A 25,424-nucleotide genomic window follows, 5' to 3' on the forward strand; every position below is an offset into this window, starting at 1 on the left:
TGTCATCAATGCACCACCATCGTTGTGTCAGTCATACAAAAGCCACTCTAATCAGCAATATAGCTTCATCCTTTACCCCCTGTACATTTCGAGGGCAAATCTAATGCACACGTACACAATAATCAGCCCCCCTATCATTCATAAAAGCGCCACCTCTTGTCCCTTTAAATTAATCAGCCATTGACTATCACACTTTAAGGGACACACACACACACACACACACACACACACACACACACACACACTCTAATCAGCCGGTGCATCAGGCAACCACCTTTAATCCTGTTGGCGGGAAAGATGAGAAGCGTTTGTGCTCCTCCCATGTGGCCAAAACAGCCTATTTACCAATGAGATCTCTCGTTCCGCACTACACTGCCGCTTTGTGAGGCGTAATCAGGCAGGGTCACGCCTCAGTGCTATCCAGTGACCAGCGACCGTGATGGTCTAAAACTTGATAAAATTAAATTTTAGTTCATGATTTTCGTTCAGTACGACAAGGCTACACTTGAGCTGGAGGGTGGTTCAGATACAAACATTCCTTACGAGAATCCAGATAGGTGTGGTTCCGGAACACTCCCTCCCATGATTTCACCATTTAAAGGAATATTAAGTACGCTGATCACCGCAAAAATTAATAGAATAAGGCTGTTGGAATAATGCACCCATATGTTCGTCACTAATTCATGGCGAAGCTCCGAGCGCTGGTTGAGGCGTCAGCCATGCGGCTCGTGGTTTGCGGCTGTTTGGTAGTAAAACAATTCGTTCTAATTTCGTGTTTGGTATGTGTTGGGTTAAGACTTGGTGCATTAAGCCTGCCAACTTATAAACTTAGTAATCACTTGCAAGCTTAACTTAGAAATATTTTCAAGTTGTTATATTTCCGAGTTAGATATCAATTAGATTTCTTGGAAATTCTGTAGATAGTTAAGTGTGCATATCGGGTTTTCCTTAAGAAAAAGTTCTTACATGCCACAAAAACATTAGAAAATGTACAATAAATGTTATATTAGAAAATGTACAATAAATGTGATGGCGGTTAATGTCGGTACGAGGGAGCGAGTCTCACTGTGAGTTCAATGAAACGAAGCAGTATCCGACAGCAAATATGTTATTCCATGGCGATGTGAGTTTGTAGAAATAACAGACGTTTGTGTTATGACCTCGTCATTGCGCAGTAAATTAGTGAGTTATTGAAAAGAAAAGGGTTGCTTGACATTGGAATATTTTGTCATTTTAATTTGTATTTAACGGGTGTGTATTGCAGGTGTGGGAATGGTGATGAGGAAGATGGGCAACGCCGCCACGCCCACGGTGGAGATCACGCTGGATGACGGCACCTACACTCTTAAGACCGTCACCACCTTCAAGACCACCGAAATCAAGTTCAAGCTGGGCGAGGAGTTCGAGGAGACCACTGCTGATGGACGCACCGTGAAGGTGAGGCAGAATACCGACGTGGCAGTGAGGGTGAAAAGAGAAGGACAGGGAGTAAATGAGGCAGTGGTGAAGGTGAAAAGAGTGGGACAGGGAGTGGGGCAGTTTCTAAGATAGATTGCCCAAGATTATTCTTTAGAATTCCATACTGATGATGATATAAATTATGGCAAATAAGTGTTTCAGATCTTTCCATCGAAAATAGACTCGGAAGTTAGAGAGAGAGAGAGAGAGAGAGAGAGAGAGAGAGAGAGAGAGAGAGAGAGAGAGAGAGAGAGAGAGAGAGAGAGAGAGAGAGAGAGAGAGAGAGAGAGAGAGAGAGAGAGAGAGAGAGAGAGAGAGAGAGAGAGAGAGAGAGAGAGAGAGAGAGAGAGAGAGAGAGAGAGAGAGAGAGAGAGAGAGAGAGAGAGAGAGAGAGAGAGAGAGAGAGAGAGAGAGAGAGAGAGAGAGAGAGAGAGAGCGCTTGTGCTTGTTTTAAGGATTGGAGTAGACACTTTAGGAACTGGTTGATTGCAGGTAAACTTACAGCAAGTGAGAAAGGTAGATGTTGATAAAAGATAAATTGTATCAGACAGAATGTGATCATAGTAGTTTAGTTGTGAAGAAAAATAGATAAAATGTTGTATTCAGCATGTGTTCATATTCATAAATTGATAATAAATATTCATCCCACAGTCCACCATCACCCTGGACGGCAACAAATTGATACACAACCAGGTGGGAGACAAGGAGAAGAAAGAGAAGGATTCCGTGCTCACCCGTGAATTCACTGACACAGAGATGCTCATGGTAAGTGACTGGTAATGTGTTCTTTGAAACAGTCCCTGGAAGAACCTGACAAGTGCCAAAGATAAAAAGATTTCAGTTATAGATTTAGTGACTTCAAAATGCTGTATCTTGATGATAACTAATAAAACAGACTTAGTAACGGGTGTCACAAAAGTTGGAAAAAGCATCATGAGTTTATATTGCTTGAAATATTCAGGATTTTGAAAGATGAAACCATAGCTGTAATTATCTATGCATGGTCCCAGAAATCAAGTAAAATTAATTATCTTAAGAATGATCATAGTGATGAATGGATGAGTGATCATAATCTAGTAGGGACATGGATGGCAAGGATACTGGATATGTGGGGGGTGATAGGGAAGGTATTGAGCAAAGGGTAGCAATTCCCTCCTGTGATGACATTATAGTCTGGACAATCTGATGCCATCTCACCATGCTTCCACCAATGTTGTGGTTTCCTGCTGACCACAGGCACACCAAAACTTTCATTTACAACTTTCAGTTCATATTGATTTACTTTCCTCAAGTGCCTGTTTATATCTTCTACTATGACTTGCAGCAATTATAAATTAGTGGTATCAAAAAGTTCTGTGACTTGCTTCATAGCACATTAACAGAACTAGCAGAATATGGATGTGTGTGCTATGGGAATGAGCAGCAACCATCATAAGCAGTCCGTTTACTGGCATTGTTCAGTGAACTTTGTGCCAAGATAAAATAGTTTGAAAATGCACCTACACACAATTAAATAAATCATAACAACCATTATTGAGTGCTTTGGTAGTGGATAGTTGTCAGAGACCTGATATCTCTGTTAATGCATTGTATAATGATTGCATATTCTCAGTAATTTGTAAAATTAAACAAATAATTTTTAAGGAATCTAATCATACATGAAAACTTTCATTGCACTGATCTTAATTACAAGTACAGCCTTGCTACACTTCATCCTCTACATGCCTCTTCTGTTTACTTGCCTCTGCTTGGATTTCTCAGCTTTCATTAATCCAAAAACCTTTTCTTTACTCTCAAACATCTTGTGCTTTCTTGAATACAAAATATATCATTGCTATCTGGTGTCTTTCATAGTTTGTCAGGATAGAATTTTCACCGAGGCCTTAACCATCTTTCTTATTTTACAGGAATGCAAGGTTGATGATATTGTGTGTAAACGTGTCTACAAGCGCCAGGATTAGAGGACAGCAGCAGTGGTGTCACTGGTTATGCAAGAGTGAGCAGCAGACAATTGCAAGTCCTCTTCAGCTTGAATGAAAGGAAGGTTATTGTAGAATTTCTTTAGTATCATATTAATTTTTGTTATTGCATTATTTTATTTTGATTAAATTATAGTTTTTTCATAATTTACTGATCTTGTATTTCATTGAAGCTGAATTCTTTTGCTCAAAGATTCCAAACCTAATTGACTAAAAGTGAGCTCATTTTTGTAGTTGAACTCATTTCCTTTGATAATTATCAGATACTTGTTCTTCCTTTTTGAGAATACTGTTCTTGATTCTTAAGAACCAAAGTTAATGTCAGATGCATATTAAAGGAATTTTTGTAACCTTTATATATTAAATGTCCACATTCTTATAGATTTTTATTTACCTTAAGGAGGAAAGACTATAAATATGGAGGTTCTGAGAGATTCTTGTATTGGTGATATGCATGAATACCGATGCCTTTTCTAGTGTGTCTTATTTCTGCTCATGCCTGTTGCTACAAACTATATTTTGTTCACTCCTAGTTTCCAACTGGAGTTTAACACACTTTCAAAAGGTCATCACCAACTGGATAGTAGCTCAAAGAAGTACATCCTGCTTTGCCTAGAAGTGATCTCTCTCCATAAGAGTTTTATTGCTTTTGTATATACTACTTCACTTGTTTCATAGAATATTTCTATCTATATACCAGGCCAACAATCCTACATGGGGAAAAGCACAACAGACAAAGTAACACACACACACACACACACACACACACACACACACACACACACACACAACAATTTAATCAAGAACAGAAGAAAAAATTTTGGGGAGGAGAGTTTTGGGAGACAGAGTGAAGAAATGGTACATAAAGGAAAAGGGATAAGTGAAAATAAAAGAAAAAATAGTAAAAATGAAGGACTGTGTGATGTATACCAACATAGATGAACTGTTACACTGAACACTGGAATTACAAGACTATTTAAAAGAAAAGAATCTGAAGGTGATGTGTTTAACAGAAACATAGCTGAAAGAAGAAAATCAGATTGTTGTTAACAATAACTACAATGTGTGGAGAAGAGACAGGATTGATAAAAGAGAGGAAGGTGTATTGATAATGACAAAAAATAAGTTGAAGGCAAAAATAGTGAAGTATGGAGAAGGCAAAGCAGAAATAGTGAGAGTTAGTTAATTTGGAGGATAATAATGGAGAAATACTGACAGTAATAACAACCTATGTACCACCCAAAACAAACTCTAGGAGCAAGGAAGACTGACTATGAGAAAATAATATAAGATACTGTCCAGTGTTTGAGCAAATTAATCAAAAGTAATAAAAGAGTACAATTGGTTGATTTCAATAGCAAATGAATAAATTGAGAAATGTTTGAGGCAAGATGAAATGAGACTGCATGGGAAGAAAGATTTCCTGAAGCTGACTATGGAAAACACAATGATGCAGTGGGTGACTGAAGATACAAGATATAAGGAAATGACGAACCAACAAGACTTGACCTAATATTAATGAAAGGAATCGACCTAACTAAAGAATTAAGATCTGTGTATCCCACTGGGAAAAAAGTGACCATGTAATGATAAAAATAGAAACTGATAATGATGTCAGTGAAGAAGATGAATCATACAAAGAAAACTGGAGAAGCTATGGGAAAGCAAATATAAATTATCTTAAGAGATTCTATAAAGAAATGGACTGAGGAAAGCTAAAAAGAGAAAATGATGTGCAAGATAAGTATGACATTTTTATGGAACTATATGAGACAGGAGTGAATAAATATGTCCCACTATACAAACCTAAAGAAAAAGGAAAACAGGTGTGGTTCAATGCAAGATGTGCAAGAGCAAAGAAAAAAAGATGAAGCATGGATAAAAATTATAAGAAATTGAAACCAAAAAATAAAGAAGACTAAGATAGTATGAAATGAATATGTGAAAAATAAGGAGAAAGGAAGGGAAAGGATATGCAAAAGATATAGTTGAAGAGTGCAAGGACAAACCAAAACTGTTTTACACATTCATAAATGGGAAAATTAAATTAAAAGAAAAACTAGAAAGGTTGAAGGATGGAGATGAAACATATGAAGACCCAAAAGACACGAGTGAATTGCTAAACAAAAAGTTTTCAGCAAATTTTCACAGAAGAATCAGAATTTAAAGCACAAGATGAAAAGACAAAAAAGCAAATGTGGGAAATTCCAGTAATCAAAGAAGTTTATAAAATGATGGAGGAACTGGAAGAGAGAAAAGCAACAGGACCAGATGGAGTATCATTTCATTTTAAAAGAGTGGAAACAGTTAACTTAACCAGTATATGACATAATAAAGTACTCATTATCAACTAAAAGAGTGCCTAAGGAATGGAAGAGAGCAGACATAATGCTGATTTATCAATAAAAGTGGAAAGAACCAATAAACTATATAGATCAATGACCAGCATATTAAGATCTGTGAAAAGGGATAAAGAAGCAGTGGATGAAATTTCTAGAAAAAACCTGATCAGAAAAAACAGTATGACTTTAGACAAAAATGATCATGTATAACAAATATGAAAAACTTCTATTTGAGTGATTGATATAACACAGGAGAAGGATGGATGGGTAGACCGTGTGTATTTAGATCTAAAAAAAAAAAAAAAAGCTTTTGACAAGTTCCCCACAACAGGCTACTATGGAAGCTAGAAAATATAGGAGGATTAGATGGAAAAATAATAAACTGCATGGAGAGAGAGAGAGAGAGAGAGAGAGAGAGAGAGAGAGAGAGAGAGAGAGAGAGAGAGAGAGAGAGAGAGAGAGAGAGAGAGAGAGAGAGAGAGAGAGAGAGAGAGAGAGAGAGAGAGAGAGAGAGATTCTACAGTAAATGGGAGACATGTTTCAAGCTCTATGGAAAGCAGAAGACAAACTGCCTTAAGCCACTATTCAATCAGTAGCAGCCTTACAATTTTTTTTTATAAAAATGTATGGCAGTTAATACTGAATCTACTATCATGTTGAGGAAAATTTGGAACTTTATGATGGGTACTTTAAACTATTAATCTTGTAAACACTGGCATATGACAAAGATTAGGATCATCCTTTTATTAGTATTTGTCCTACCACTTGCCAACTTCAACACAGGCAAATAATTTGTAAATTTTATTTAATTGTTCTACTATACATTCCCATGGATCCTTGTCCTGTCATAATTATTGTGTTTCATGTAAACCAAATATTATGGAGGCAATGAGAATACTTTTCTGAAGAAAATAACTGATTGCCACTAATTTAGTAATTCCAATGAATAAGTACATTACACAATGTTTAGTAATCCAATGGATGAATGCAATAAACAAGATGTGTAGCATATGCACTAAACTCAGTAAGAAACTGAAATTAAAGACATTTGACTAGAATGAAAAAAAATACATCTTCACTGAAAAACAATTCAAACAATAACTTAAAAACACATAAGTTTCCTTACAGCTACATCACAGATAAATGTTTTCATTCTATGATAAAGAAAATTCCAGCTGAAAAAGATGAAAAATGCACCATTTGTAAATATTAATAACACTATAGAAGAAAGGAAGACCATTGATAATCCCTAATGTCATTCCTGAAGATAAGGAAAAGCCATCTGTAATCACCCCTGTAACTATTGATGAGAGAGAGAGAGAGAGAGAGAGAGAGAGAGAGAGAGAGAGAGAGAGAGAGAGAGAGAGAGAGAGAGAGAGAGAGAGAGAGAGAGAGAGAGAGAGAAACTTATAATCACCACTATCACTATTACTATTAAAGATGAGGAAAAAAAAACACTGCTTGAAATCCTTTATCACTAATAAAAATTTGAAAAAACACCATTTTGTAATCCACTAGCATTACTAGGGAAAATATCGTTTGTAATTTTGTATCACTGATGTAAACTATTTGTAAGCCTCTCACTACTGAAGATTAGAAAACAAAAGTAACATTTTAATTATTATGCTACACAATGCCATAAATTATCGTAGCTTAACCACAAAATATTCTCCAGTCTTTGTGATAATCATGATTTATCAACATATTTCAAACAGGTACTTCAAACTACAAAAAAAATCACTACTGAAGGCATTAGTATTAGTGTCAATGCAGTGTACTTTTAAGAATAAAATCTGCTTTACTCATTGAAAGAAAAATACTTCACTGAATACTGTGGTGAGCAGTTTCAACCAGGCAATGCAATGATGTTATTTAAGTAATGGCAGAAGATAACCAAGAAGATAAAATGTGAACTCACAGAAAATATTTAAGAATATGAATAAACTAATCAAATGAAGGATTTTTAGGACATGCTGAGAATCCCCTCTTTGGAATGCTTGGAATCAAGAACATTCAAAATTTCATACTTTTCCTCATTTTAAAATCCATTAGTACCCTGGTGCTGGTGAAATTTCATATCTCATAACCTACTTGCACAAATTATCTCCTGCCATGCTTATCTGCTGAATGATTCATTCTCTTAAGATGTCTTTTTGATGGATGAAGATGCACTACAACACTGATCTTGTGAATAGAGAGAAAACTGTAAATCTGAAGTATCTCTCTGATTAGGTACATAAAATTCTATGATCTAACCCAAACTTCCTTGTTGCAAAAATACACAATAATTTTCAAGTGTTGGTCTTACTATGCCTCTTGAATGTTATACAAATATGATGCAATGGCATTTATGATAAAGCAGAGGAAGCACTGCTAATTACATCCCCCACAGTATGGTCGAAATCCCCATCTTCCACTGTATCTCTCTTGTACCTGTCCTTCCTCAAGGCATATGCAAGTTACCACGATCATACTGTACCTCTGCTCACACCCTGCCCCTTGGATTACTAACTGTGATAATAATTTCACAAGAGCAAATATTGCATTATGCATGATAGTGGGAGTAGGAAAATGCTCACTTCACTGCCAATCTTACAGCAGAGCTAGCCAGCACAGGAAATGGTGGCAAGAGAAGGAGGGTATTGAGCAGATAAACTGGTGACAAGACAGCTATTGTATCATCATTTCTTATCAAGCCCCCAACTTCTTCACATGCATTTATTCACAGCATCAATGGCTATTCTATACTGCAAGTAAGGCAAAAGTCAAGTACACATGTTTTGTCACCACACCTGGAATGTGAACTTGCAGTCAATTGAAGTTAGAATTACCATGATCACTATATTGCTATATACTGTTGTTAAGGGCAATTTTTGTCACAATATATATTATGAATAACATAATCAAATAGCATCAATACTTGAAAACTAAAATATTTTTTTGGAAAACTAGACAGCTATGATAAATGTGATCCACTTTATGACAACTTATGTTTTTTCTTCTTCTTTTTTATCTTTTGCTTTACTTGGCAGAAAGTATAGGTATAAGAGTGTGGTGCAAGGCAATACCACAGAGCATTCTTGGCAAACACTTCACCATAATATTTGGTTCCACCCCATAGCATGTCTATTTCACATTCATAAGGTAGGGAGACTTACACAGAAAAATTATCATGGCTTCTAAAAGATAACTGGATCATCGAGTATTGGAACTACATTACATTTTACTAATGGAAATATCAAAAGAAAGGCAACCTTGCAATAAATTGTAAAATTCCAAATCTCACAGGTGTGCTGCATCACATCAGCACTTAAGAACTTGAATGTATCAAAAAGTTTCTGGATTTTGAAGTTTTGAGTACAGGATTCTCAAACTGTAGTATAAGAAGTCAGTAACATTTAAGCTTACAAATCTCAGGGAATAATAAAGAAGTATAGATCTCCTTATTAACTCATAAAATGAACAAAATTAAGATATTCCAGATAGACCTAAAGAAATGGTACAAGAATTTCCATGCTTCTCCTCCTTCTGTGTCTTGCTGTATCCCACACACAAAATTAACTCCCTGAGCCATTTTCAATAGTATAAACTTGTATATCATAAAACAACTGAAAATTCTTAGCTAAACAAATGTTCAACCATTTCCATAAGATCTCTTGTGAGTGTCACTACAAATTTTTTAGAATTCCATTCATAATAACTTGAGAAAGACACTTTCCTGCCTTAATTATTGCAGCTTTTTTCTTCTTACTCTCCTAAAATTTACAGTATTTACAAAGCTACACAAAAAGCACCACACAGCCTTCTTACAAAGTAAATAAACATTTCAAGCCTCAGAAAATTCAATCATTTCCACAGCAGAAGCATGACTAGCAGCACATCAACTCCACTTCACAGAGCCACCAGTGAATTGAAGACATACGTACATATAGTTTTTTATCCCAATAGCTACGGAGACCCTTGTAAGCTGGGGCACCGACTGCCATATCCAGACTCTGGGGTGCTACAAGTACTATTTTTCTTCTCACTTCTATACATCCTACAAAGAAACAAATTCTTTAGATTCCACAGAATTTACTTTCAATGGTTATGAAGGAAAAAAATATAAACATGAAATTACAGAAGAAAATCTAATGATGAATGTTATTGTGTAGAGGAGATTGTATCATTTCTATCTTAATATAAATTGTCAATACTTAATAGAATGGTACTCTTCATTTATGTAAAAAATCAACACTTTTCACCTGAAGAAATGGATTACCAATTATTCTAAATCACAGAACAAAAAATAACAGTAGCTACATTCATTTATCATACTTTAAAAAACTGAATAAATAAAATGCATGAATTATCTTCATAAAAAGTCAATAAAATTATCCCTTATGTAAATCTAAATAACAATTAAAAATTACTATGAAGTGACAACTCAAGACTATAAAAGGACAGAAACATGCAAAGTTCTGCAATGACACCTTCACAAGCACTTATAGTTAGCCTGACAACAGAATGACTATACAAGGTTAAGACAATATTATGCACACAGCTACAACTGTACAAGATAAAAAGCTCAAAATGCACAAACTCTACTCAAAACACACAAATTTTGCAAGTTTTCTCATATTTGTCAAGTCAAAAGTTACTTCTACCAGGGGATACAGTCATATCATTAAATTCCCCCTTCCCCTTCCCTTGGTCATTTGTGGTATTATCAATCTCCCCCATCCCCGTGGGTGTGTTTAAAAATGCAGTGACAGGGGCGGGATGGGGTAGAAAATGTGTTGACTCGGTGGGGTGAGAGACAAGACACCTTTACCTTCCCTTCGCATATTTTTTGGAACACTTATTAATTTGTTTAGAAGGTAATGTATTTATAAATGTGAAAAAAAAAAAATGAATGATGTAACATTTCAGACTTTGCTTAAATGGATATGTTTGTAATGTTTCTGAAGACTTTGGTGTTCCCATGTGATTGCAAAGATACCCTGCAGTGGTGCAGCCTCCCACTGCTAGTCTGGGTTACCCAGAGAGAGAGAGAGAGAGAGAGAGAGTGCAGTGGTGCAGCCTCCCACTGCTAGTCTGGGTTACCCAGAGAGAGAGAGAGAGAGAGAGAGAGAGAGAGAGAGAGAGAGAGAGAGAGAGAGAGAGAGAGAGAGAGAGAGAGAGAGACAGAGAGAGAGAGACAGAGAGAGAGAGACAGAGAGAGAGAGAGAGAGAGAGAGAGAGAGAGAGAGAGAGAGAGAGAGAGAGAGAGAGAGAGAGAGAGAGAGAGAGAGAGAGAGAGAGAGAGAGAGAGAGAGAGAGAGAGAGAGAGAGAGAGAGAGAGAGAGAGAGAGAGAGAGAGAGAGAGAGAGAGAGAGAGAGAGAGAGAGAGAGAGAGAGAGAGAGAATGAGGGGAACATCATACCAGACAATGGTGTGCAGCTCCTCAAAGAACACACACACACATATAGAGGGAAGAGTACCAAGAGAGTGGAAGACAGCAAATATAGTGCCAATACACAAAGGAGGACCACATTTTTGGAAGATATGGGCATTCTCACAACTTGGCAACTTGGCTTTAGAAAAGGGAGATCTTGTGTCGCTAATTTATTATGTTATTATTCAAGAGTGACTGATATCATACAGGAGAGAGAGAGATGGTTGGGCAGACTGTATTTATCTAGATTTAAGAAAAGCTTTTGATAAAGTGCTGCATAATAGACTGCTGTGGAAGCTGGAAAAAATAGGTGGTGTAAATGGAAAAATGTTGAAATGGATGGACGATTTCCTTAAAAACAGAGATGCGAACAGTAATTAGGGACCAGACATCAGTGTGGAGCCCAGTATTAAGTGGGATCCCCCAAGGGTCAGTGTTGGCACCAATGATGTTTATGGTGTATATAAATGATATGGTGGAGAATGTATCCAGCTATGTGAGTCTTTTTGTTGACGATGCAAAACTTATGAGAAGAGTGAAGGGAATGGAAGATTGTGAAGAATTACAAAGAGATATAGACAAGGTGTGGGAGTGGAGCAAAAGATGGCAAATGGAATTTAACTCTGGTAAGTATAAAAAGATGGAATTTGGAAAAAGTAACAGGTGTAGATATAACTATAAGATGGGGAATGAAACAATAAATAAGACAACAAGAGAAAAAGATCTGAGAATGATTTTCTCAGAGAATTTATCACCAGAAAAACATATTAACAAGATAACAGGTGAAACTCTCAGCTTACTAAGAAACATAAGAGTTGCCTTTGCTTATCTGGATATAGAAATGATGAGGAAAATAATCACCACAATGGTATGTCCAAGATTAGAATATGCAGCGGTAATTTGGTCACCACATGAAAAAAAAGCACATAAAGTTAGAAGGAATACAGAGAGCAGCAACAAAGATGATAGCAGAATTGCAAGATTTTTCATATGAAGAGCGACTAGCTAGACTGCAACTCCCAACCTTGGAAAAGAGACGAGAGAGAGGTGACGATTGCATTGTACAGATTGCTGAGTGGGATGGAAAAACTAGATAGGGAACATCTCTTTATAATGAATGAAAGAGAAACAAGAGGACATGGAAGAAAACTAAAAGTAACCACCTGCAGAGGGGACATAAAGAAGCTTAGCTTCCCTCATAGAAGCATAGAGGCATGGAATGGACTGGAAGGGGAAGTGGTGTGTGCTACAAATATTCATGACTTTAAGGAAAAGTTGGATGAAAACAGTTATGGAGACAGGACAGTACGAGCTTAGCTCCTCTCCTGTATGTCACAACTTGGTAAATACACACACACAGAATGTTGGAAATTCCTATCCTTGAAAATAGGAGAGAGAGAGAGGATTTAATAAACGTCTATAGAATGATAAATTGTATGGAAAATGTGGAATTATAAATTTTGACACACAGAGTACAAGGGGACACACTAAGAAGTTGAAGAAAGTTAACTGCAGAAGAGAGATCAAAAAGTACAATTTTCCTCACAGAAGTGTGAACAAATGGAATGAACTCAGTGAAGTTGTCAATGCTTTTAAGACCAAACTGGATAGATATTGAGACGGGATACTATGAGATTACTCCCCTCCTGTAAACCACAACTAGGTAAATACACACACACACTATGGCCATCTAAAGACATAAATGTGATCATATCTCAATCTTGCCTGGGGGGGGAGAGAGAGAGAGAGAGAGAGAGAGAGAGAGAGAGAGAGAGAGAGAGAGAGAGAGAGAGAGAGAGAGAGAGAGAGAGAGAGAGAGAGAGAGAGAGAGAGAGAGAGAGAGAGAGAGAGAGAGAGAGAGAGTGAGAGAGAGAGAGAGAGAGAGAGAGAGAGAGAGAGAGAGAGAGAGAGAGAGAGAGAGAGAGAGAGAGAATGTAGGGAACATCATACCAGACAATGGTGTGCAGCTCCTCAAAGAACACACACACACACACACACACACACACACATAGAGGGAAGAGTACCAAGAGAGTGGAAGACAGCAAATATAGTACCAATACACAAAGGAGGAAAGAGGACTGAGCCACCAAATTATAGACCAGTGTTCATAATTATTCCACAGCAAATATAGTACCAATACACAAAGGAGGAAAGAGGACTGAGCCACCAAATTATAGACCAGTGTTCATAATTATTCCACAGCAAATATAGTACCAATACACAAGGAGGAAAGAGGACTGAGCCACCAAATTATAGACCAGTGTTCATAATTAGTGTTGTGGGCAAGATCTGTGAAATAATGATCAAGGAAAAGTGGGGTGAAATATTTGGAAGAGAACAAAGTTATAACAAACAGCCAATTTGGTTTCAGAAAAGGAAGGTCATGAGTGACAAATTTACTAAGTTTCTATACAAGAGTAATAGATGAAGTACAAAACAGAGATGGGTGGGTAGATGCAGTGTACTTGGACACTGGACATCAGAAAAACTTTTGATAAAGTCCAGCATAAAAGACTATTGTGGAAGATGGAACATATACAAGGACTGAGAGAGACAATACTAAAATGGATAAAGGACAGAGAAATGAGAACTGTGATCAGGGGCACCTGTTCAAGTTGGAGTAAGGTAACAAGCAGAGTACCATAGTAAGGTAACAAGCAGAGTACCACAGGGGTCAGTGTTAGCAACTATTATGTTCCAAATATACATCAATGGTATGCAGGAGGGTTTGACCAGTTATATTAATCTGTTTGCTGATGATGCAAAATTGTAATAAAGAGCCATGTTGATTGTATGGAGTTGCAAAGAGATACTGACAAGATTTATGAGTGGAGCAAGAAGTGGAAATTGGAATTCAATTCTATGAAATGCCATGTGATTGAAATGGGAAAGAGTAAAAAAAAAGACCTGCATGGTACTATAAAGTGGGGGAGGAAGTAATAATGAAGAATTAGGAGGAGAAAGATCTACGAGTGGTTATTCAAGATACCAAGACCCTAGAACGGTATATAAGTGAGATATTTGGCTCAACATACAGGATGTTAACAAATATTAGGATGGCATTTCATTACATGGATAAGACTATGATGAAAAAAAATCATAGACACTATGCTATGTCCCAGGCTGGAATGCAAAGCAGTGGTGTGGTCTCCGAATATGAAGAAAGATATAGAGAAGTTGGAAAGAATTCAGAGGGCAGCTACAAAGATGGTACCGGAGCTGAAAGACCTAATATACGAAGAGAGGTTGAAGGAAATGAGTGCTAACTTTGCAAGTTAGAAGAGAAAGAGATCTAATAATGATGTATAAAATAGTTAACTGCATTGAGTAGATAGACAAGCAGGATCTGGTGTTGCTGGAAGATGAAACTGGACGGATGAGAGGGCAATCAAAAAAAGATCAGGAAGAGTCAGTGTTTGAGGGACATCACAAAGTACAGTTTTCCACATAGAACTGTGGATATCTGGAATGGCCTAAATGAAGAGGTTGTTACAGCAGCAAACATGCATAAACTTAAGGAACTGCTGGATAAATATAGATATGGAGACAGGACACTATAAACCTTGCTCGAACCCTGTATTATACAACTAAGTAAATACACACACACACATGCACACACTGCCTGTAAAAGTGAGGATCTCTTGCCTGCAGTGTGTGTGGTAAAGCATGATAGAGAGCAAGACTGGTAAACATTAGACAACGGTGAATATAAAATGCATAAATCAACCAGCGTGGCATAAATGATAACTCATACTGGTAGGCCTAGCCAGCCTCCGGTACTCCTGTGAGTGATCTTGAAGGTCACCAACATATCTGATTTTTTTTCATTTGCTATTTATTTGTAGATCAACTTTCTGCATTATTTTACATTATATAATGTAAATTAGTGAAAATGTAAGCAAAAAATGCATTCATTGTCTCATTTCTCAGAATTATTGGTTTGAAAGGAATACCAACATTAACCTTGGCTACCATAGTGAACCCCGGGTGAAGTCAGGGATGGGATGGGGAAAGGGAAATTTTAAAAATACGGCCAATAGTCTCTTTACTTATCTGTAGGATGTCCTTTTCCTTTCAGAACTTTCTACAGTGGAGTGATTAATAATGCTAAGTCCTTTTTCCGTAGGTAATCTTAGTGTACTTGCACAAGTCTTTCAGATTTTTCAGTCTTACTAAAAAACAACCCAAATATATACTTATAAAAGATTAAAATTTATTCCAAATGATACTGTACTGTGTAAGTAAAAATGCATGTTAAGCTATGATAAAGGATATCATTCAATAAAATTTATGTGCCACCATCTCGGAGTCCCCATCTGGGGAGGGGACCATAAATGTCCCCAGGTCGGACTGCCTTTCCGTCGACGACCCTAAGTGTCTTGACACCCCGCTCAACTTTTTCTTCATTAACTTCTGCAACATTCGCGGTCTAAGATCTAATTTACAATCTGTAGAACACCACCTCTCCTCTTCTAAACCTCATCTTCTTTTCCTCACTGAAACTCAGGTGTCTGAGGCAACTGACAGTAGCCCCTTTTCTGTTCCCTCCTACTTTCTCTATCCTCATTTTCGATCCAAAGCTGGATGCTGCGTTTATGTGCGCAATGACTTAACCTGCTCTCGTGCCCACGCTCTTGAATCTTCCGAGTTTTCCACCATCTGGCTACGACTACAGAGTCATTCTCATACTAAATTTATCTGTGCTGTATACCTCTCTCCTAACTCCTCTGACTATAAGAAATTCTTTGACTACTTAACTTCCAAAGTGGAGCACATTCTGACCCTCTTCCCTTTTGCAGAGATCTCCATTCTTGGAGACTTCAATGTTCACCACCAGCTTTGGCTTTCCTCTCCCTTCACTGACCATCCTGGTGAACTAGCCTACAACTTTGCTATCCTCCATGACCTAGAGCAATTGGTGCAACACCCTACTCGTATTCCTGACCGTCTTGGAGATACGCCCAACATTCTTGACCTCTTCCTGACCTCTAATCCTTCTGCTTATGCTGTCACCCTTTCTTCTCCGTTGGGCTCCTCCGATCACAATCTCATATCTTTATCTTGTCCTATCACTCCAATCCCTCCTCAGGATCCCCCTAAGCGAAGGTGCCTCTGGCGTTTTGCCTCTGCTAGTTGGGGGGACCTGAGGAGGTATTTTGCTGATTTTCCTTGGAATGACTACTGCTTCCGTGTCAGAGACCCGTCTTTGTGTGCTGAGCGCATAACAGAGGTGATAGTGTCTGGCATGGAGGCGTACATTCCTCACTCTTTTTCTCGTCCTAAACCTTCTAAACCTTGGTTTAACACAGCTTGTTCTCGTGCTATACATGATAGAGAGGTGGCCCACAAAAGGTACTTAAGCCTTCCTTCACCAGAATCTCATGCACTTTATATTTCTGCCCGGAACCATGCCAAGTCTGTTCTCCAACTAGCCAAAAATTCCTTCATTAACAGAAAATGTCAAAACCTTTCAAGATCTAACTCCCCTCGTGATTTCTGGCATCTAGCCAAAAATATCCCCAATAACTTTGCTTCTTCTTCTTTCCCTCCTCTACTTCAACCAGATGGCACCACTGCTATCACATCTATTTCTAAAGCTGAACTCTTTGCTCAAACCTTTGCTAAAAACTCTACCTTGGACGATTCTGGGCTTGTTCCTCCCTCTCCTCCACCCTCTGACTACTTCATGCCACGTATTAAAATTCTTCGTAATGATGTTTTCCATGCCCTCGCTGGCCTAAACCCTCGGAAGGCTTATGGACCTGATGGGGTCCCTCCTATTGTTCTCCGAAACTGTGCCTCCGTGCTTGTACCTTGCCTAGTCAAACTCTTTCAGCTCTGTCTGTCAACATCTACCTTTCCTTCTTGCTGGAAGTTTGCCTACATTCAACCTGTTCCTAAAAAGGGTGACCGCTCTAATCCCTCAAACTACCGTCCTATTGCTTTAATTTCCTGCTTATCTAAAGTTTTTGAATCTATCCTCAACAGGAAGATTCTTAAACATCTATCACTTCACAACCTTCTATTTGATCGCCAGTATGGGTTCCGTCAAGGCCGCTCTACTGGTGATCTTCTGGCTTTCCTTACTGAGTCTTGGTCGTCCTCTTTTAGAGACTTTGGTGAAACTTTTGCTGTTGCCTTGGACATATCAAAAGCCTTTGATAGAGTCTGGCACAAAGCTTTGATTTCCAAACTACCCTCCTACGGTTTCTATCCTTCTCTCTGTAACTTCATCTCAAGTTTCCTTTCTGACCGTTCTATTGCTGCTGTGGTAGACGGTCACTGTTCTTCTCCTAAATCTATTAACAGTGGTGTTCCTCAGGGTTCTGTCCTGTCACCCACTCTCTTCTTATTATTCATTAATGATCTTCTAAATCAAACTTCTTGTCCTATCCACTCCTATGCTGATGATACCACCCTGCACTTTTCCACGTCTTTTCATAGACGTCCAACCCTTCAGGAGGTAAACATATCACGCAGGGAAGCCACAGAACGCCTGACTTCTGATCTTTCTAAAATTTCTGATTGGGGCAGAGCAAACTTGGTATTGTTCAATGCCTCAAAAACTCAATTCCTCCATCTATCAACTCGACACAATCTTCCAGACAACTATCCCCTCTTCTTCAATGACACTCAACTATCCCCCTCTTCTACACTGAACATCCTCGGTCTGTCCTTTACTTATAATCTGAACTGGAAACTTCACATCTCATCTCTAGCTAAAACAGCTTCTATGAAGTTAGGTGTTCTGAGACGTCTCCGCCAGTTTCTCTCACCCCCCCCAGCTGCTAACTCTGTACAAGGGCCTTATCCGTCCATGTATGGAGTATGCTTCACATGTCTGGGGGGGTTCCACTCATACTGCTCTTCTAGACAGGGTGGAATCAAAAGCTTTTCGTCTCATCAACTCCTCTCCTCTAACTGACTGTCTTCAGCCCCTCTCTCACCGCCGCAATGTTGCATATCTAGCTGTCTTCTACCGCTATTTTCATGCCAACTGCTCTTCTGATCTTGCTAACTGCATGCCTCCCCTCCTTCCGCGGCCTCGCTGCACAAGACTTTCTTCTTTCTCTCACCCCTATTCTGTCCACCTCTCTAATGCAAGAGTTAACAGTATTCTCAATCATTCATCCCTTTCTCTGGTAAACTCTGGAACTCCTTGCTTGCTTCTGTATTTCCACCTTCCTATGACTTGAATTCCTTCAAGAGGGAGGTTTCAAGACACTTATCCACCAATTTTTGACCACTGCTTTGACCCTTTTAAGGGACTGGCATTTCAGTGGGCATTTTTTATATTAGATTTTTGTTGCCCTTGGCCAGTGTCCTTCCTACATAAAAAAAAAAAAAAAAAATCTTCATATTGACATCCATTTGGCCTGTTTCGTCTAGTAGCCTTGGTTATAACTGGAATAATCGTAATTATAATACACAGCTGCAGGATAAGGGTCTGAGTAGTTGTAGGAGGAGGGATAGTAATAGGACGAGGAGTAATAGTAGGAGTAGTAGTAGCAGCATTTATAGTGTAATATGCCACAGAAAGAAATAAAAGGTTGCTTTAATTAATAGGGAAATTATCAACCTAGTGTTGGTAAAAATGGCTTCCCCTTTTATAGTCTCATCCTGACAAAACTTAGACTACTACATTCTAATCTATCTCTCTAAACCTATAGCTGATCTATATGCACTCTCTCTCTCTCTTTCTCATCCTTTCCCTTACCAATGAACAAATAATGCCAAGCCTACTACAAAAGCTAAAATATGAGTTCAAGAATATACTAAGCTGCAGGATTCACTCCTGCTTCCATATCTACATCTGCATTAGAAAGACCCTGTTGTAACAAGTAGAGTATCTCAATGAGGCAATCGGAATCTGTAGAAAAAAGATGGTGTAATTCACAGGCCAACTTTATTTTACGGAGGACTCAATATCCTGAAAAACACTGAACCATCATTTGTGTTACCAAACCAACTAATAAAATAATAAACATTTTTAATTGCCATAATCAAGCAGAGTGGAAGAAATATCGCAAAATGAACTGAATACTATGAACATTATCTCAGATTTGTAATATATATCACCTTGGGATGAATACTATTTTTTTCCATTCCATTTAAGTTTAACTTGTTCATTCAAGTTATACAGTTAACATACAAATTATGAGAAACATAAAATAAACAACTGTATTTTGGTGCAAAATCTTATCAGGGTTCATTTACATCCCGTCTCCCAAAATCTCATCTAAGTTGCCTCTTTCTTCTTTAAGAATATGGCTCATCCTTTCTGCAATCAGCCACAGCACATGTATAAACTGGCAGTTTATTTATTTATCTATTTAATTAATTAATTTATTTATTTATTTTTATTTTATTTTATTTATTTATTTTTATTTATTTATTTATTTATCTATTTTATTTTATTTTACTTTTTTTTTGTGTGTGTATTTACCTAGTTGTACTATACAGGGCATGAGCCACAGCTCATTTTGTCCTGTCTCCATAACCCTATTTACCCAGTTTCTCTTTAAACATGTGTACACTGTTTGCTACAACCAGCTCTCTTTCAAATCATTCCAAATTTCAACAGTTCTATACAGAAAGCTGCACATCTTGATGTCACTTGAACATCTACTCTTCTTTATTTTCTTCCCATGCCTCCCTCATCTGCCTCTCTCTCCATCCTCCATCTGTAGTACCAAATCATTTCTGTCTATTCTTTCTATATTGCTTACTAATTTGTACATTGTTCTCAGGTCTCCTCTTTCTCTTTCTTGTAGTGTTGGTAAACCCATCTCTTCAAGTCTTTCTTCATAGCTTAAGTCTTTCAATTCTGGCACCATCTTTGTCACTATCCTCTGTATTCTTTCCAGTTTCCTGTATATCTTTTTTTCAATGTGGAGCCCAAACTATTGCTGCATATTCCAATTTCGGACATATCATGCTTGTTATAATTTTCTTCATTATTTCTTTATCTAAATAGTTAAATGCCACATTCATATTTGTTAACAAGCTGTATGTAAGGCCAAATATCCTGTTTATGTGTCTTTCAGGTGATAGTGTGTCCTGAATCATTACTCCCAAATCTTTTTCTTCATTAATTTTTTTATAATTTCTCCTCCCATTTTATATTTCCATGAAGTCTCTTTTTACTTTTTTCCTATTTCCAATATGTGGCATTTTCTGGAGTTAAATTCTAGTTTCTATCTTTGACTCCATGCATGTATCTTGTCAATAACCTTTAGCAACTCTTTGCATTCATTTTCATCCGTTATTATTTTCATTATTTTTGCATCATCAGTAAACAGGTTTATATAACTATTTAGATCCTCAGTAATATCATTTACATATATTTGAAACATAATAGGGACCAACACAGATCCTTGTGGTACCCCATTTGTCACCCTGCACCAACTTCCAACTTGAATTAGTGTCTCTGATTACTGTTCTCATTTCCCTCCCTTGTAAATAATCCTCCATCCATCTCAGTATTGCTCCCTTTACTCCTCAATTCTCTAGCTTCTACATAAGGTTTTTGTGGGGAACTTAATCAGACGCTTTTTTGATATCCAGGTATACTGCATCAACCCATCCATCCCTCTCTCGCACTCCATCGATTACTCTCATATAGCTCAGTAGATTTGTGACACAGGGACACAGGATCTCCCTTTCCTGAATCCAAATTGATTTCCTGTAATTATCTTTTCATCTTTTAGATATTCCACCCATCTGTCTGTAATTACTACTTCACAAAGCTTGCTTACAATACTGTGTGTATTTACCTAGTTGTATTTACCTAGTTGTGTTTTACAGGAAAAGAGCTATGCTCTTGCTGTCTTGTCTCCATATCTATAAGCATCCAGCTTAACTTTAAATTCATGAATATTTTTTTCTTGTACCACTGCTTCATCTAAGTTGTTCCATATTTCTATGCTTCTATTTGGGAAACCATATTTTTTGAGATCTCTTGTACTTGTTGTTTTCTTCAATTTCACTCCATGTCCTCTTGTATCTCTTGAGTCCCACACAAATAAGTCTTCTTTGTCAACTTTATCCTTACCCTTTAAAGCTCTGTATATACCAATCAGGTCTCCTCTTTCTCTTCTTTCTTGTAATGATGGAAGGCTCAATCTCCTTAATCTTTCTTCATAGGTTAAATCTCTCAAATTTGGTACCAATTTGATTGCAGCTCTTTGGATCCTTTATTTTCCTTATTTCCTTTTTATTATGGGGTGAACAAACAATTTTTTTTTTTTGTGTGTGTTTTTTGGGAGAAGTCTGTGTGTCTTATATCAGCTATTCCTTTCATCTTGACACGGTTTCAGCAGTCAAAATATTCTTTTACAAGTAATACTTCCTTCATTCTTTTTTGGGACTTGCCAGATAAAAGTATTAGTATGTATGAAAAACCAATGGAAAAATGTTTTGGAGTATGTAGCAGAAGACTATGAATAATTATAAAAATACTGATTGCTTAGTTGCAAGTATTCAGCTTATAGTAACTGTTCTGCAGTGTGTATCATTTAATCACATGGATACTGTTGGCATAAACACTTAGGATTAATGTTTTGTAGAATACAGATAAAGTGCATTGACATATATATCACAAGGGATTTTAGAATACACATCTCCAGGGTAAGAGTGTATACTGAGTCCTATATTAAAGCAGTCAGCCATCACTGTCAACTCAGCTGATTCTGACCAGTGGGGCAGTTTTACTCATCCACTAACAACTGATAAATAAAGTTGGTAGATTAGTGTTCTCGCCATTCTTAAATATTGTTTGTATACCACTTGACTTCCCTTAAATTCAGTTTCATTGACCTCAGGTTCACTAATGCTAAATTGTACTGTGGAATCTTTGGTCATGAATGCTTCTTTTCATGAACAAATTTTCTAAGAAAAAAAATGCCTCAGGTGATTGACGGTATCTCAAGTGACAAACTCAAGCCAGCAATAATATGGGACAACAAGCTGGGAGCATCAGCAGGGGAGTGTCAAGCCCACTTCACAATGGCCAGTAACTAGTCATCAGAATCAGCAGTGACGACCACGAAACAAGCAACCTGTACCTTGGTTTCACTCAGACCAGCAGGTTGGTTTCTCAGCACTGAAACTGGCAGTAGTCACTGGCTCGGGAAAACTGGAATTGCCAAGCTAACTGATTCATGTGTGTATCCATTGTGAGCCATATCAACAAATGTGAAGCAGTGATGGAGTGGCACACATTCTGTGCAACCATCTGATCCATTTCTCCTTCATACAGTAATATTTCAATCACTATCCCACCCATCTCTGCTGCCTAACACAATGTATTGTGCCCACTAACAAGAATTTCTTTCCTACCTTAATATTCCTCCAGTGTTGGGCAGCACCCCACCATTGTTCCAGTCAGTGATGTGGGATCTAACACATATCCATCTACCCATAACACCCTTCCTCATGCTTCACTAATTTAATGCAACTCTATTCAGCATTAGAACTAGTAAATACCTCAGGAAAAGGTCCATTATTTGTGAAAGAGACTGGATGGTGTAGCCAGTGGTGGTCTCCAGGGTGGCTGACCAGATAGGTTCAAAGTTGCTTGAGAGCCGACCACAAGCAACACATGCAGCTGCAACCAGGGAGGTCGGCCACTGCATAAACGCTCTGTCTACAAGGAAAGGAAGTCTCAATGGGAAGAATCTGTCTACAAGAAAAGTAAATGAGAAGAATTTCAAATTACAAAGTGATATTATACATGCTCCTCAAGAAAACTGCTACTGTTGCTACTGTTACTGCTGCTGCTGCTGCTACTGGCAAGATAATAATAATAATAATAATAATAATAATAATAATAATAATAATAATAATAATAATAATGAAATGCTTGTCGTTTGCACAATATCAGTATTTATCAAAACATAACAAGAAAATTAGCCATTTTGTTACAGCGCTGTACCCTCTTGAGTTTTGCAATTCCTTTCTTCTGAAAGCACAGTGCTAAACTCAAAGATCATGAAACTTAAGGAATTGAAATAACTCAAAAAATGCTTATTTATTCTAGTTGCAAAGCCAAGAACTGTGTGAGTGTGTGGGTTTTGTTATCACATCTGGTGTGACTTGGCAATGTAGCACCACTGCATCCAAAATTTTGTGTGTGTGTGTGTGTGTGTGTGTGTGTGTGTGTGTGTGTGTGTGTGTGTGTGTGTGTGTGTGTGTGTGTGTGTGTGTGTGTGTGTGTGTGTGTGTGTGTTTTGTCCTCACATTTGATGTGATGCAGCAGTAAAGAGGCTCAACACAAACATATCCACCATAGTAGTGAGGTATCTCTCTTTTGTTTTTATGTTCTTTGACAATGGAGTGGCACCACTGCCAGTCTTCTTCCCCCTTTCTTGCATGCATGTTAATGTGACTAGTGTTGTGGCTAACAAGTGGTTTATTCACACACAGTAGGGTACATGACAATGAACATGATTTATTCCAATGTTGCGTGTTATGGCAAATGTGCATTGTGGCAAATGAAGAACCCTTGGGAAAAAAATTAATTGGTTCCAAGGAACCAGAAAATATTAAAAACCCACAAAAAGAAAAGAGCACATTTGCACTACTAAATTTGTGATAACACAACAAATATATAAAGTACTCTCCTGAGTTTTGCATCTAGTCCTAAGTTTTTACCATACCATCCTGAGTTTTGCACATTATCACCCCAAGTCTCACAATGCTTTGACAAATATCAGTCACATTTATCTATAGTCAGCATCACATGTATGCATACAGTAAATCCTAAAGTAAAGCCTAAATCAGAGTTCTCTCTCTCTCTCTCTCTCTCTCTCTCTCTCTCTCTCTCTCTCTCTCTCTCTCTCTCTCTCTCTCTCTCTCTGTGGGTATGTGAAAGTAAGAACAATCCTAAGGATTGCTAAACAGAATGAGACCGATTGAGAATGAAAATGGAATTATGTTTACAAGAGTGCGAACAAGTGAGAAATGATGAAGTGAAAATGACATAAAATGAAAGAGGGGGAGAGAGAGAGTGAAAGTTTCACTCCCTTATCTCTGACAGATAAGAGGGAGGGGAGGTGACAGGGAGGTAGGTTTGAGCCAAGACAAAAGAAGGAAGAGGAAAGGAAGAAAGGGAGGTAGGGACAGGTGGTGGATAGGTGAGCAGCAGCTCGCACAACTGGTGAGGTAATCTTGCAAGTTTTAGTTTGTTATTCCAATTAAATTTTTCTTAAAATTTCAGTGATCACACAAATAGCAAATTCATCTTGCCAGTTTTGTTTTTTATTCTGATTAATTTTCATTAAAATTCCAATGTTTGCACTAGTGGCTACTTCATTAAGCTAGTTTTGTTTTGTTATTCTGATTAAATATTTATTAAAATTTCAGTGAGTTATTGGAGCTGTATGTTATAACAAAGATGCATTGTCGTGTAACCTAATGTAAAAAATTTGTATGTTCAAGTATGTGATCTGTACATGGAAATACATATAGCATATACTTCCACTATCTATGATGCCAATGGTACAAATGTGTGAACCATACACCATGTACACGTGAAGCTTGAGGAGATAATGTGCGAAAGTTGGGATGGTGAGGATTTAGAACTCGGTGCAAAACAGGGGACTGTGAAACTTGAATACCGTGAAATGCTGAAAGATAAATTCTTGAATAATTGCATGCTATTGAGCATTTGTATAAAGTTTTGTCCATTGAAATCATGCTGCACGAGAATACCAGGTGTTAACAACTAAAATGGTGGTTCATGGCTCATATACACCACAAGGATGCTATCTTACCCCAAAAATAACATGCAATTTATGACTCTACCATAATAAATCTGCAGGACTATATGTTATGTTTTACCATTTACTATAAGCAATACAGTACTGACAATCATTTACACAGCTGGGTGCAATAACAAAAATTATCATGATAACCAATAAATCGATAATGATAACCTTATCAGTGATAACCAACAATCGATAACTGGTGATAAATTTATCACTCGATAAGGTGATAGCCAATAAACTGATAAATCCAAAATTCCAATACTAGCAATAATGATATAATATTTTAAATTAAAAAAACTGATAAATCCAAATCTTTATTTATATCTTTATCTTAGGAAACTTAGAAAAATTTTAGAAAAGTTCAAATTTAATCTTTATCCTGTCTTTTGAGTAATGAAAAGTAGTTTTAAATAAAATAATTACATTTGATTTTGAAAGTTTAGAATTTCAACATGCTCAT

The 25,424-nt window shown here is 37.4% G+C and overlaps 2 protein-coding genes across 4 annotated transcripts in view; one reads left to right on the forward strand and one right to left on the reverse strand.

Annotated features, from left to right (window-relative positions):
- Nucleotides 1–3,814, forward strand: part of LOC135100819 (sodium/calcium exchanger regulatory protein 1-like) — a 36,721-nt gene extending 32,907 nt beyond the window's left edge. The window contains exons 2-4 of the mRNA XM_064004187.1: nucleotides 1,265–1,437; nucleotides 2,110–2,223; nucleotides 3,366–3,814. Coding sequence (XP_063860257.1) covers nucleotides 1,265–1,437; nucleotides 2,110–2,223; nucleotides 3,366–3,419 — 341 coding nt within the window. The 3' untranslated portion in view covers nucleotides 3,420–3,814. The remainder of the gene's footprint in view (nucleotides 1–1,264; nucleotides 1,438–2,109; nucleotides 2,224–3,365) is intronic.
- Nucleotides 3,815–8,031: 4,217 nt separating this feature from the next.
- Nucleotides 8,032–25,424, reverse strand: part of LOC135100809 (cyclin-J-like) — a 33,399-nt gene continuing 16,006 nt past the window's right edge. For all 3 annotated transcript variants that reach the window (XM_064004159.1, XM_064004173.1, XM_064004163.1), the window contains 2 exons: nucleotides 22,683–22,842; nucleotides 8,032–9,818 (listed from right to left, as the gene is read on the reverse strand). In XM_064004159.1, coding sequence (XP_063860229.1) covers nucleotides 9,728–9,818; nucleotides 22,683–22,842 — 251 coding nt within the window. In that variant the 3' untranslated portion in view covers nucleotides 8,032–9,727. The remainder of the gene's footprint in view (nucleotides 9,819–22,682; nucleotides 22,843–25,424) is intronic.

Source organism: Scylla paramamosain, chromosome 1 (assembly GCF_035594125.1).
Source record: "Scylla paramamosain isolate STU-SP2022 chromosome 1, ASM3559412v1, whole genome shotgun sequence".
NCBI lineage: Eukaryota > Metazoa > Arthropoda > Malacostraca > Decapoda > Portunidae > Scylla > Scylla paramamosain.